Genomic DNA, 14,067 nt, shown 5'->3' on the forward strand with positions numbered 1-14,067 from the left:
CCTTCCACGTCACCAATCCAGCCATCTATGTCCCCAATCGGAAGGTGGTTCCATAGTTCCCTACTCAGTGGCTTGCCCTGTCGGCCCAGGCTTCCTGATCCATTGTCGGGGAATTTAATTGCTCATTTGGGCTGGGTTCCATGGAGGGGCTCCATTTCACATATTACACTAGGAGCCTTTGAGCGACCACGGAATTGTGCGAGTAATTATTCTTAATGAGACTGAGTCCATGGGTCATCTCACTCTCTCAGACATGCCTTGACATTTAGCTCTGACACAGACAAGCCCCTAACTGTGTCAGTGCTGCTACTGTGTGGGCCACTGTTTTGTTTTAATGCTTGTCCAAATGCACACAATTATTCAAGAGAACAAGTTTGTATGTGCGTGCATGGGTGGGTATGTGTGTGCATTCTTTCAGTTACTGGGCCAATGCTCTAACCACTAGGCTACCTGCTGGATGTACCTACTGCCTAACGTGTCCTACTTACAGTTGAAGTTGGAAGTTTATATACACCTTAGCCAAATTCATTTAAATGCAGTTTTTCACAATTCCTGACACTTAATCCTGGTAAAGAATTCCCGTCTTAGGTCAGTTAGTATCACCACTTTATTTTAAGAATGTGACATTTCAGAATAATGGTAGAGTGATTTATTTCAGCTTTTATTTCTTTCATCACATTCCCAGTGGGTCAGGTGTTTACATATACACAATTAGTATTTGGTAGGATTGTCTTTAAATTGTTTAACTTGGGTGAAATGTTTCGGGTAGCCTTCCACAAGCTTCCCACAAGAAGTTGGGTGAATTTTGGCCCATTCCTCCTGACAGAGCTGGTTTAACTGAGTCCGGTTTTGTAGGCCTCTTTGCTCACACATGCTTTTTCAGTTCTGCCCACATGTTTTCTATAGGATTGAGGTCATGGCTTTGTGAAGGCCACTCCAATACCTTGACTTTGTGGTCCTTAAGCTGTTTTGCCACAACTTTGGAAGTATGCTTGGGGTCATTGTCCATTTGGAAGACCCATTTGTGACCAAGCTTTAACTTCCTGACTGATCTGTCTTGAGATGTTACTTCAATATATCCACATAATTTTCTGTCCTCATGATGCCATCTATATTGTGAAGTGCACCAGTCCCTCCTGCAGCAAAGCACCCCCACAACATGATGCTGCCACCCCCATGCTTCATTATGGCCAAACAGTTGTAGTTTTCTTTTATCAGACCATCTTTGTCCCCATGTGCAGTTGCAAACTGTAGTCTGGCTTTTTTTATGGTGGTTTTGGAGCAGTGGCTTCTTCCTTGCTGAGAGGCCTTTCAGGTTATGTCAATATAGGACTCGTTTCTCACATTGGATATAGATACTTTTGTACCCGTTTCCCTTCACAAGGTCCTTTGCTGTTGTTCTGGGATTGATTTGCGCTTTATGCAACAAAGTTCATTCATCTCTAGGAGACAGAACGTGTCTCCTTCCTGAACGGTGTGACGGCTGCATGGTCCCATGATGTTTATACTTGCATGCTATTGCTTGTACAGATGAATGTGGTACCTTCAAGCGTTTGGAAAATGTTCCCAAGGGTGAACCAGACTTGTTGAGGTCTACAATTTGTTTTCTGAGATCTTGGCTGATTTCTTTTGATTTTCCCATGATGTCAAGCAAAGAGGCAATGAGTTTGAAGGTAGGCCTTGAAATACATCCACAGGTACACCTCCAATTGACTCAACTGATGTCAGTTAGCCTATCAGAAGCTTCTAAAGCCATGACATAATTTTCTGGAATTTTCCAAGCTATTTAAAGGCACAGTCTACTTAGTGTATGTAAACTTCTTACCCTCTATATTTGTGATACAGTGAAATAATCTGTCTGTAAACAATTGTTGGAAAAGTTACTTGTCATGTGCGAAGTAGATGTCCTAACTGACTTGCCAAAACTATAGATTATTAACAATAAATTTGTGGAGTGGTTGAAAAATGAGTTTTAATACTTCTGACTTCAGCTGTATATCATTACACTCATTACACAACCTAAGCATTATGAAACTTCTATTTGATCAAATAAGCCACATTTAGCAAACAAGCCATTACATTTTTGTTAATCAAATTTGATGCTCTCTCATTGACCTCCATATAAAGTCAAACTAAACGTCCTCGCAATGTCAATATTTTCAGCAAATTTAACGTGTACATATATGTATGAACATAGCAAGACTCAACAACTGAGACATAAACTGAACAAGTTCCACAGACATGTGACTAACAGAAATGGAATTATGTGTCCCTGAAAAAAGGGTGGGGTCAAAATCAAAAGTAACAGTTAGTATCTGGTGTGGCCACCAGCTGCATTAAGTACGGCAGTGCATCTCCTCCTCACGGACTGCACCCGATTTGCCAGTTCTTGCTGTGAGAGGTTTTTCCACACTTCCACCAAGGCACCTGCAAGTTACCAGACATTTCTGGGGGGGAATGGCCCTAGCCCTCACCCTCCGATTCAACAGGTCCCAAACGTGCTCAATGGGTTTGAGATCCGGGCTCTTTGCTGGCTATGGCAGAACACGGACATTCATGTCTTGCAGGAAATCACGCACAGAAAGAGCAGCATGGCTGGTGGCATTGTCATGCAGGAGGGTCATGTCAGGATGAGCCTGCAGAAAGGGTACCACATGAGGGAGGAGGATGTCTTCCCTGTCATGCACAGCGTTGAGATTGCCTGCAATGACAACAAGCTCAGTCCGATGATGCTGTAACACACCGCCCCAGACCATGACATACCCTTCGACGATGAACGCGAATCCGAACATCACCCTGGTGAGACAAAACCGCGACTCATCAGTGAAGAGCACTTTTTGCCAATCCTGTCTGGTCCAACAACAGTGGGTTTATGCCCATTGTTGCTGGTGATGTCTGGTGAGGACCTGCCTCACAACAGGCCTACAAGCCCTCAGTCCAGCCTCTCTCAGCCTATTGCGTACAGTCTGAGCACTGATGGAGGGATTGTACGTTCCTGGTGTAAGTCGGGCAGTGGTTGTTGACATTCCGTACCTGTCCCGCAGGTGTGATGTTCGTATTTAGCGATCCTGTGCAGGTGTTGTTACACGTGGTCTGCCACTGCGAGGACGATCATCTGTCCGTCCTCTCTCCCTATAGCTCTGTATTAGGCGTTTCGCAGTACGGACATTGCAATTTGTTGCCCTGGCCACATCTGCAGTCCTCATGCCTCTTTGCAGCATTCTTAAGGCATGTTAACGCAGATGAGCAGGGACCCTGGGCATCTTTCTTTTGGTGTTTTTCAGAGTCAGTAGAAAGGCCTCTTTAGTGTCCTGTTTTGATAACTGTGACCTTAATTGCCTACCGTCTGTAAACTGTTAGTGTCTTAACATCCGTTCTACAGGTGCATGTTCATTCAATGTTTATGGTTCATTGAAAAAGCATGGGAAACAGTGTTTAAGCCCTTTACAATGAAGATCTGTGATGTTATTTGGATTTTTACAAATTCTCTTTGAAAGACAGGGTCCTGAAAAAGGGACGTTTTTAAAAACTCTACGCTTGGAGCAAAAAATATAAAAAATGCCACCTGCTGGAAGAAGACAGAATTTTTGGCCCAGTTATCCCTTTCCATCGCCTCTTCCTCTCTGGTTTGACACATGTGGCATGTGCGGTCACACATCTGAGGCTTGATCTCATATAATAATGTCACCACACTATTTGAAGCTCGATTCATGTATTTTAAAAACCTTGCTTCATTTCCAGAGCTTCTAGTCTCGTCTCCAATATGTCTCATGGTCAGTTGTATGAGCCACTTAAACAGCTGTATAATGGCCAGTGCAGTCCAAAGCCTCTAAAGAGACACTCTTTATGATGTCAACCACTGGCTCTTAGCAAAATAGAATGTATCTTTTGATTATGAGGAAGGTAGTAATTCCCGAGCTGGCAGTATTGAGTGTCTGCTCCTCAGGTCATTTAAGTACATACTCAGTCAAGGCTGGAGAAAGGACAGGCACAAAGAGGGAACGTTAACTTTATTGAAATAACAAACATTGTTCTTAAACAGCAGAACAATCTAGAATTTTACCTAATCATCATTGAAATGGCATTCAGTGCAGGGTGTGTTTTTGTATGTGTTTTTAGCTCTAGCACAAGGGACAAGTGTCAATGTCAATTGGAACTGCTACAGTGGTTACATCTGACCAAAAGTGGTTGATGTACTTTAGGCTTTACTGTATTATAATGTGCTGTTATGTGGCAGTATGGAAAACCAGAAATCCATGACTAGTGTAGGCTTTGCGCTGTGACTAGACACACTGTTGGCCTGCTGACAGAAATTGAGTGCATTGACATCAGACCATGGGTTCACTGAAAGTCACAGGTACAATAGATGACATCCAAGCTCTCAACCTCTCAGCCCAAACGTCCCCTGGTATTTATAACAGAATCTGTGTGAAGGCTCCTCAATAGAACTTTTACAAAAAAACATTGCTGATTTGAGAAGTGTTCAGGCAAATACTTATCCTGTTCCTCAGATGTTCTGCCAAGAGGAATCTGTGTGTTTGTGTGTTTGTTTTCCTGTCTGTGATGTTGTGCACTGCGTATGCATGCACTGTAAACTGTGTTGTCCCAGACTCATTAGCCCCAAGTTCAGTTGAGACCGAACCCAATAATGTTATAATATATTTTTTTTTTAAGAAAATCTGCGAAGGTTTGAAAATGTGCCTGCGGTTATTACAACGTCAAGAACACTACATTTTATTGCACTGTATGCTTTTCTACTTCACTCTCTCTGCGCCCATGTAATCAAACCCCTCAACCAGATGTAAAAGTGCCAATTCCTTGAAAAAGCTGTACATTTCGGCCAAGCCCTCGTGGGGTGCGTTCCAAAACACAGAAGTTGCACCACAACTTCAATTCCATCCCAGCAGCGACAGGATCTGATGTGTTCAGCAGACTTGCATTTTATTATGCATAGATGTAAAAATACAGCCAGAGTGTTTAAAACACACAGCTACACACACTCTGATCCCTCTATGGGGCGGTGGCAGCACTTCTATGGATTAGTGGAGACTGGTGTCACTTGAAATCGGAGGTTGGGCTCATTGTAATGGCTGGAATGGAATGGAAACCATGTTTTTGTTCAGATACCTTTCCATTTATTCTATTTCAGCCATAACAATGAGCCCATCCCCTTATTTATCCCTCCACCAGACCCCGTGAGAGAGGAGGGGCAACAGCCGATTCACAGATCCAGTAGTGTTCAAGGTCACTACCCAGATGTTAAACATGTGTCTTTATCGAGATGCCCGTCTGGAGGTCAGGGTTGTGGCAAAGGTCAAAGGTTGTGGTCTTCAGACAGAGCCCCGTCTCATGGCTGCAGTGTGTATCTTCACGGGGACGAACGTGAGCAGACAGAATGTGAGCAGACAGTCAGAACATCAGATCAGCCAATAGGGTTCATTGAGGAGAACCACTGGGGGGGTGGGTTCTGGGATAGGACAGATAACGCAGTGAATATCATCGCCTGAGTATCATCACTCCAGGGATTCTGAAGAGGGATGGATGGAAATGTCCCTGCTTATACAAACTTAAGCTAAAAGCTCAAAAGAAGTTTCACCAGGGCAGTCTCAGCCAGTCATGTTGATAGCAGGGTTGTAGATGATACATGTTAAATAGGTAATGAGATCTGTGGTTTAAACCATTCTTCCTCCAGGTACTGCTGACTTTAGACTTGAACTGGACTTTGAACTATTTGGAATGTAGGCCTAGCATTCCACAGACCATAGACTTGTACACTTAGAATGACTATTATAGCTTTTCTTTCACAAAGCTCATTTGTAATGTGAAGTTTATCAATTAAAGAACAATCAAAGACAAAATACATACACTCAAGTACACAGTTTATAGTCAAGACATACAGCAGCACGATAATGTTGAGTAGTTGGGACCAGAGGGCTTTACCGTATACAGTAAGGTCAGACAGTCTTTCTCATCCAGTAGTCCTACAGATGCTGGCCCACAGTGACCTTTAAATAGTGGTCTGTGGTTTAATGGTCTAACATATCCCCCTACCGTGCTCTGGTGTTATGGTGATGGTCTAACAGATGTCCCTCCTACGTTTCTGTGTGTTTAAGGGCATGGCCTTCTCCCTGGAGGAACGTCTCCAGCTGGGGATCCACGGCCTGCTGCCTCCCTGCTTCCTCAGCCAGGACGTGCAGCTCCTCCGGGTCCTTAAGAACTACGAGATGAAGAGGGACGACCTGGACAGGTGAGACTGAGATCCTGTGTGCGTCTGTCTCGTCTGGCCTGTCCGCGCAGGGAGAGAAAGATCACACACCTGGAGAGAAAGATCACACACCTGGAGAGAAAGATCACACACCTGGAAGCCTTCAAAGAGACTGAGATTTAAGGGAAGGATTACGGACTGGTCCTCTGAGCTCTTTATTCAACCCATCCCAGCACCCTACTGGTTACTGAACAAACCGCTACTACTTTTTTCTCAATTTCTATGGCTTCATTCTTCCTTGTCCTCCTCTTACGTCTTCACCGCATTTTTACATGTCTTCTTTAAGACATAAAATAAATGCTGGTTTCAGTTTCTACGGCAGCTGATTAGGGTCATAAAGGTTTAGCATTATGTAATGCTGCATTGCTTATGTCCCAGGCTAATTTGTTTGATCATTGGCAACTCGGTCATTGATACCACATGCCCATAGTTAGTCACGCAGAGTGAATTTAACATTTTGAATCATGGGGGTGGGTGTACCATATTCTCTGTGTTGGTTCCTCTGTTTTTAAGGAAAATTCCACTGAAAAACTATATTTTGGTATTTCTTTCATCAGTCCATTGTTGACATAGTCCCAAAATGTTTTGCTTGTCAGCAATCAAGATTTAAAGATTTGTTACTTTCAAAATACAGAAATCATCCCCATATATGACGCATTTTGCATCCTATGACACAAAACACAGCTTCATATCATGCACAATGCATCATACAGGGATGATTTCTTTATTTTGAAAGTTACATTTGACATGGTAGTGTATGTGTGTGGACACCTGCTTGTCAAACACCTCATTCCAAAGATCAGGGGCATTAATATGGAGTTGGTCCCCCCCCTTGTTGCTATAATATACTCCACTCTTCTGGGAAGGTTTTCCTCTAGATGTTGGAACATTGCTGCGGGGACTTGCTTCCATTCAGCCACAATAGCATTAGTGAGGTTGGGTACAGATGTTGGACTATTAGGCCTGGCTCGCAGTTGGCGTTCCAATTCATCCCAAAGCTGTTTGATGGGGTTGAGGTCAGGGCTCTGTGCAGGCCAGTCAAGTCCTTCAACACCGATCTCGACGAACCATTTTTCTGTATGGACCTTGCTTTGCCCTTGGGGGCATTGTCATGCTGAAACTCCGCTATGCAATCTGGTTTCAGAGCTGGTCATGGGTGCACCTCAGCCACGCTCAAGGTCCTAAACTATATAACTGCCATCGATAAGAGACATTATTGTGCAGCCATATTCATCGACCTGGCCAAGGCTTTCGACTCTGTCAATCACCACATTCTTATTGGCAGACTCGACAGCCTTGGTTTCTCAAATGATTGCCTTGCCTGGTTTACCAACTACTTCTCTGATAGAGTTCAGTGTGTCAAATTGGAGGACCTGTTGTCCAGACCTCTGGCAGTCTCTATAGGGGTGCCACAGGGTTCAATTCTTGGGCCGACTCTCTTCTCTGTATACATCAATGATGTCGCTCTTGCTGCTGGTGATTCTCTGATCCACCTCTACACAATTCTGTATTATTCTGGCCCCTCTTTGGACACTGTTAAATAACCTCCAGAAGAGCTTCAATGCCATACAACTCTCCTTCCGTGGCCTCCAACTGCTCTTAAGTGCAAGTAAAACTAAATGCATGCTATGCAATCGATCGCTGCCCTCACCTGCCGGCCCGTCCAGCATCACTACTCTGGACGGCTCTGACTTAGAATACTAGGACAACTACAAATACCTAGGTGTCTGGTTAGACTGTAAACTCTCCTTCCAGACTCACATTAAGCATCTCCAATCCAAAATTATATCTAGAATCGGCTTCTTATATCGCAACAAAGCATCCTTCACTCATGCTGCCAAACATGCCCTCGTAAAACTGACCATCCTATCGATCCTCGACTTCAGCGATGTCATTTACAAAATAGCCTCCAACACTCTACTCAATAAATTGGATGCAGTCTATCACAGTGCCATCCGTTTTGTCACCAAAGCCCCATACACTCGACTTCAGCGATGTCATTTACAAAATAGCCTCCAACACTCTACTCAATAAATTGGATGCAGTCTATCACAGTGCCATCTGTTTTGTCACCAAAGCCCCATACACTACCCACCACTGCGACCTGTATCTTCTCGTTGGTTGGCCCTCGCTTCATACTCATCGCCAAACCCACTGCCTACAGGTTATCTACAAGTCTCTGCTAGGTAAAGCCCCGCCTTATCTCATCTCACTGGTCACCATAGCAGCACCCACTCGTAGCACGTGCTCCAGCAGATATATCTCACTGGTCACCCCCAAAACCAATTCCTCCTTTGGTTGCCTTTCCTTCCAGTTCTCTGCTGCCAATGACTGGAACGAACTGCAAAAATCACTGAAGCTGGAGACTCATATCTCCCTCACTAGCTTTAAGCACCAGCTGTCAGAGCAGATCACTGCACCTGTACATCTGTAAACAGCCCATCTATCTACCTCATCCCCATACTGTATTTATTTATTTATCTTGCTCCTTTGCACCCCAGTATCTCTACTTGCGCATTCATCTTCTGCACATCTACCATGCCAGTGTTTAATTGCCATATTGTAATTACTTTGCCACCATGGCCTATTTATTGCCTTAACTCACTTATCTTACCTCATTTGCACTAACTGTATATAGACTTTTTTTCTTTTCTTTTTTCTACTGTATTATTGAATATGTGTCGAATTGCTATGCTTTATCTTGGCCAGGTTGCAAATGAGAACTTGTTCTCAACTAGCCTACCTGGTTAAATAAAGGTGACATAAATAAATTAATAATTTTTAAAAGATTGGAAAGAGCCTTCCCCAAACTGTTGCCACATAGTTGGAGACACAGAACCATCTAGAATGCTGTTGTATGCTGTAGCATTAAGATTTCCCTTCATTGGAACTTAGGGGCTTAGCCCGAACCATGAAAAACGCCCCCAGGCCATTATTCCTCCTTTACCACACTTTACAATTGGTGTTATGTATTCGGGCAGGTAGCGTTCTCCTGGCATCCGCCAAACCCAGATTCGTCCACCGGACTGCCAGATGGTGAAGCGTGATTCATCACTCCAGAGAACTAATTTCCACTGCTCCAGAGTCCAATGGTGGTGAGCTATACAGCATTTCAGCCGACACTTGGCATTGCGCATGGTGAAGCTGCGCGCTTTAGCTCTCTGCGGTTGTGTTCTGTGAGCTTGTTTGGCCTACCACTTTGCGGCTGATCATTGTTGCTTCTAGACTTTTCCACTTCACAATAATAGCACTTACAGTTGACTGGAACATCTCTAGCAGGGAAGACATTTTACAAACTGACTTGTTGGAAAGATGGCATCCTAAAATTAGCATTAAAAAGAAACGTCCATTTTTCAGGACCCTGTCTTTCCAAGATAATTTGTAAAAATCCAAATAACTTCACAGATCTTCATTGTAAAGGGTTTAAACACTGTTTCCCATGCTTGTTCAATGAACCATAAACAATTAATGAACATGTACCTGTGGAATGGTTGTTAAGACACTAACAGCTTATAGACGGTAGGTAATTAAGGTCACAGTTATCAAAACTTAGGGCACTAAAGAGGCCTTTCTACTGACTCTGAAAAACACCAAAAGAAAAAAGCCCAGGGTCCCTGCTCATCTGCGTGAACATGCCTTAGGCATGAGGACTGCAGATGTGGCCAGTGCAACAAATTGCAATGTCCGTACTGTGAGATGCCTAAGACAGGACGGACAGCTGATCGTCCTCAGTGGCAGACCACGTGTAACCATACCTGCACAGGATTGCTAAATCCAAACATCACACATGCGGGACAGGTACAGGATGGCAACAACAACTGCCCGAGTTAAACCAGGAACGCACAATCCCTCCATCAGTGCTCAGACTGTCCGCAATAGGCTGAGAGAGGCTGGACTGAGGGATTGTAGGCCTGTTGTAAGGCAGGTCTGGTGAGGACATCACCGGCAACAAAGTTGCCTATGGGCACAAACCCACTGTCACTGGACCAGACCGGACTGGAAAAAAGTGCTCTTCACTGATGAGTCGCATTTTTGTCTCAGCAGGGGTGATGGTCGGGTTCGCGTTTATCGTCGAAGGAATGAGCATTACACTGAGGCCTGTACTCTGGAGCGGGATCGATTTGGAAGTGGAGGGTCCTTCATGTTCTAGGGCCGTGTGTCACCGCATCATTGGACTGAGCTTGTTGTCATTGCAGGCAATCTCAACGCTGTGCATTACAGGGAAGACATCCTCCTCCCTCGTGTGGTACCCTTCCTGCAGGCTCATCCTGACATGACCCTCCAGCATGACATGCCACCAGCCACGCTGCTCGTTCTGTGCGTGAATGTCAGTGTTCTGCCATGGCCAGCGAAGAGCCCGGATCTCAATCCCATTGAGAACGTCTGGGATTTGCTGGATCGGAGGGTGAGGTCTAGGGCCATTCCCCCCAGAAATGTCTGGGAACTTGCAGGTGCCTTGGTGGAAGAGTGGGGTAACATGACACAGTAAGAACTGGCAAATCTGGTGCAGTCCATGAGGAGGAGATGCACTGCAGTACTTAATGCAGCTGGTGACCACACCAGATACTGACTGTTTTGATTTTGACCCCCCTTTGTTCAGGGACACATTATTCAATTTCTGTTAGTCACATATCTGTGGAACTTGTTCAGTTTGTCTCAGTAGTTGAATCTTATGTTCACACAAATATTTTCACATGTTAAGTTTGCTGACAATAGACGCAGTTGACAGTGAGAGGACGTTTCTTTTTTTGCTGAGTTGGGTCCACGCTGAATGTCACTGAGCTTATCAGTACAGGCCATTCTACTGCCGATATTTGTCTATGGAAATTGCATGGCTGTGTGTTAGATTTTATACACCTGTCAGCAACAGGTGTGGCTGAAATAGCCGAATCCACTAATTTGAAAGTGTGTCCAAATACTTTTGAGCATGTAGTGTATCTTGAAATCTTGTTTGCTGGCAAGCAGTACATCTCTCCGTCAGGCACTACGAGGCGTCAAGTAATTGTAATCCCAAGGTTTGATGAATTTCCATAGTGGCAGGACAGCAGGTCTGCCTCAATAACCATGGTATCTTCATATGTGGCTTGTGAATGTGTAGTGTGAGGACTGGATGGGTTTGTTAATGGGACAGAGAGAGACAGGATTTGTGGTCAATTTGTGGCCAGGAAGACCTTTTAGCCAATGGTGTAAAGTACTGAAGTAAAAATACTTTAATGTACTACTAAAGTAGTTTTTGGGGTATCTGTACTACCCTATACTATTTATTTTTTTGACTACTTTTTTTTTACTTCACTACATTCCTAAAGAAAATAATGTACTTTTTACTCCATACATTTTCCTTGACACCCAAAAGTACTCTTTACATTTTGAATGCTTAGCATGACAAGAAAATAGTCAAATTACGCACTTATCAACCGAACATCCCTGGTCATCCCTACTGCCTCTGATCTGGCTAACTCACTAAACAGACATACTTCGTTTGTAAATGATGTCTGAATGTTGGATTGTGCCCATGGCTTTCCGTAAAAAAAAAAAAAAAATCAAGAAAATGTTTCCATCTGGCTTGCTTAATATAAGGAATTTAAAATGATTTATACTTTTACTTTTGATACTTAAGTATTATTTTTTTAAACCAAATACTTTTAGACTTTTCCTCAAGTAGAATTTTACCAGGTGACTTTTACTTATACTTGAGTCATTTTCTATTAAGGCATCTTTACTTTTACTCACGTATGACAGTTGGGTACGTTTTCCACCACTACTTTTAGCCCACTTGATTTTCCAGCGTGGTGGTATGATGACGGTTGCTATACTGTACCACACCAATCCTCCAAAACAGCAATTAGGCGTGTTTTATTCCCTTTCCCATGCCCTTTCAATGTCATCAACAATTTGTCTCATGGCATCGGAACACTTTATTAGAGCTGGTATTCGCCCTGCCTGTCCTCATGCCTCTGGCCATAGTATTTCCATTGCAGTCTGGGCTTTACTTCTCAAGCTTTCTGTGGTATTTACTGGGCCCAACCATGTCACTTTTTTTTGTTGCATGACCGTTGCTCAAAACGCTCACAAAACGATACATGCCATTCTATTCCAAGCAGCAGCTATTTACTGTTTTTACTTCTCCCCAAAGCAGGGCTTCATTCTGGTGTCTGGACATTGGTAAAGCAGGCTGGATTCTGGACATCACTGGCTTTTAAGCCCAAGCATGTCTATGATAACAGAGATGTCGGCCTAGGCTGGATTTATTGTGGAAATCCTCTTCTATGCACAAAGACACAGTGGGAGAGATAAAGAGAAGGACTCACAAAATATTAAAATGTCATATAGGTCAACTCTTAATGTCCATTTGTGATTTTTAACCTGATGCATGTGATATGCTATCTAGCAGTTTTTAAAGAAACATCATAAAAACCAACCGTTCAAGAGTGTCTGTATTAGAATCATGAATTTGGATGGAGGAAGTAGGGGTTGAAAGAGGGAAAAGTTATTTTCCCATGCCAAGTTTAAGCAGAGTTTCACACGCTTGTTAACACAGCCCAAACACTTTATCTGACAAAAAGTGTGTGACTGATATGCTTTCAGGCCGAGAGAGCCACAACGGGCTCAAGCTGTAGTCACTCGTGGAAAAAACAACTAGATAAGTGAAATCAAAATAATCATATGTGTCTAGGCCAGCTAGACTGAAATACCAAATGTGACTGACAATATACATTTTGTGCCACCCCGTTTCCTAGTGTCATGTGACTGGTACAACCCTAGCTTGACACTGTCTTTACATGCCTCACATCACCAATCACACAATGTTGGGGACCAATAAGTTGGCCTCTTTCTGTGTCCCTAGTTCGTGACTAAATTTGGCCTGTGGGTTTTTTTATTTGGCCCCCCTGAGCAAATTGTATTTTTTTTTACATTTTATTTATTTTTTATTGTTGGACATAAAATACTGTAAAAACACCAGGGAATCAGCTCCAAGTGATTTTAATTTTGAAAATCTGTTCCCACCTATTCCCATGCGTAATAGACAAATATAGACAAATATAAGCAAGGTTTGAAATTATCATGTTTTAGCCAAATATTACATCAGTTTGGGCTTCTTGCGGTCAATTTGCGGTCCACAAATGATTTGTAAATTATGTTCCGGCCCCCTGACCATCCACTCCAGAGAAAATCATCCCGTGTCTGAATCTAGTGGATGGTCCCTGTGGTATGATGTAAGCCGTGACTTGATCTGATCTTTTTTGAAAAGAGATTGTTAACACCGTGTATCCAATGACCATGTGTGAGAAGACCATGCATACTTTCTGTCATCCCAACAAGAGGGACATTATACTCCATATTTTATGGGAAGCTTTCTTATTCCTTGAGAGCCTGTGGAGTTCATTTGGGTCCCACAGTCCATGTTTGATCATAACAAGGAGCTTGTGTAGGATATCTAATGGGTGTTTCTGTGCGCTGTGTATTTTTCTAAGCATCTGTAATGTAAGCAACAGTAACTTTATCCAGCAATTATTGTACTACTATCAGCACATGATGAGCAGTGCTTGTATTCAACAAGGCAACGAGGGAGTCGGTGTGGCATTCTCCCCCCCCCCACTTTCTATGGGTACTTTATTTTCAATTGGGTCCTTAAGTCCAGAAGGAAAGGGAAAGTGGGGCCCGACAGAGTATGGTATTGCTCTTACATGGTGCAATCTGTTTGAGTCACCCCAGATGTCTCTCTCTCTCTCCTCTTCACACACTCCTCTCTGTCACGCTCTGAGATTTGTATTTCATAAAGTCTGTTTTACATGCACAGTTTA

At 43.4% G+C, this 14,067-nt stretch overlaps 1 protein-coding gene across 1 annotated transcript in view; it reads left to right on the forward strand.

The window, feature by feature from the left end:
- Positions 1-14,067, forward strand: part of LOC135522485 (NADP-dependent malic enzyme-like) — a 127,046-nt gene that overhangs the window by 31,314 nt on the left and 81,665 nt on the right. The window contains exon 2 of the mRNA XM_064948780.1: positions 6,114-6,247. Within this exon, the coding sequence (XP_064804852.1) occupies positions 6,114-6,247 (134 nt within the window). The remainder of the gene's footprint in view (positions 1-6,113; positions 6,248-14,067) is intronic.

This window comes from Oncorhynchus masou, chromosome 30, assembly GCF_036934945.1.
Source record: "Oncorhynchus masou masou isolate Uvic2021 chromosome 30, UVic_Omas_1.1, whole genome shotgun sequence".
In the NCBI taxonomy this organism is placed as follows: Eukaryota; Metazoa; Chordata; class Actinopteri; order Salmoniformes; family Salmonidae; genus Oncorhynchus; species Oncorhynchus masou.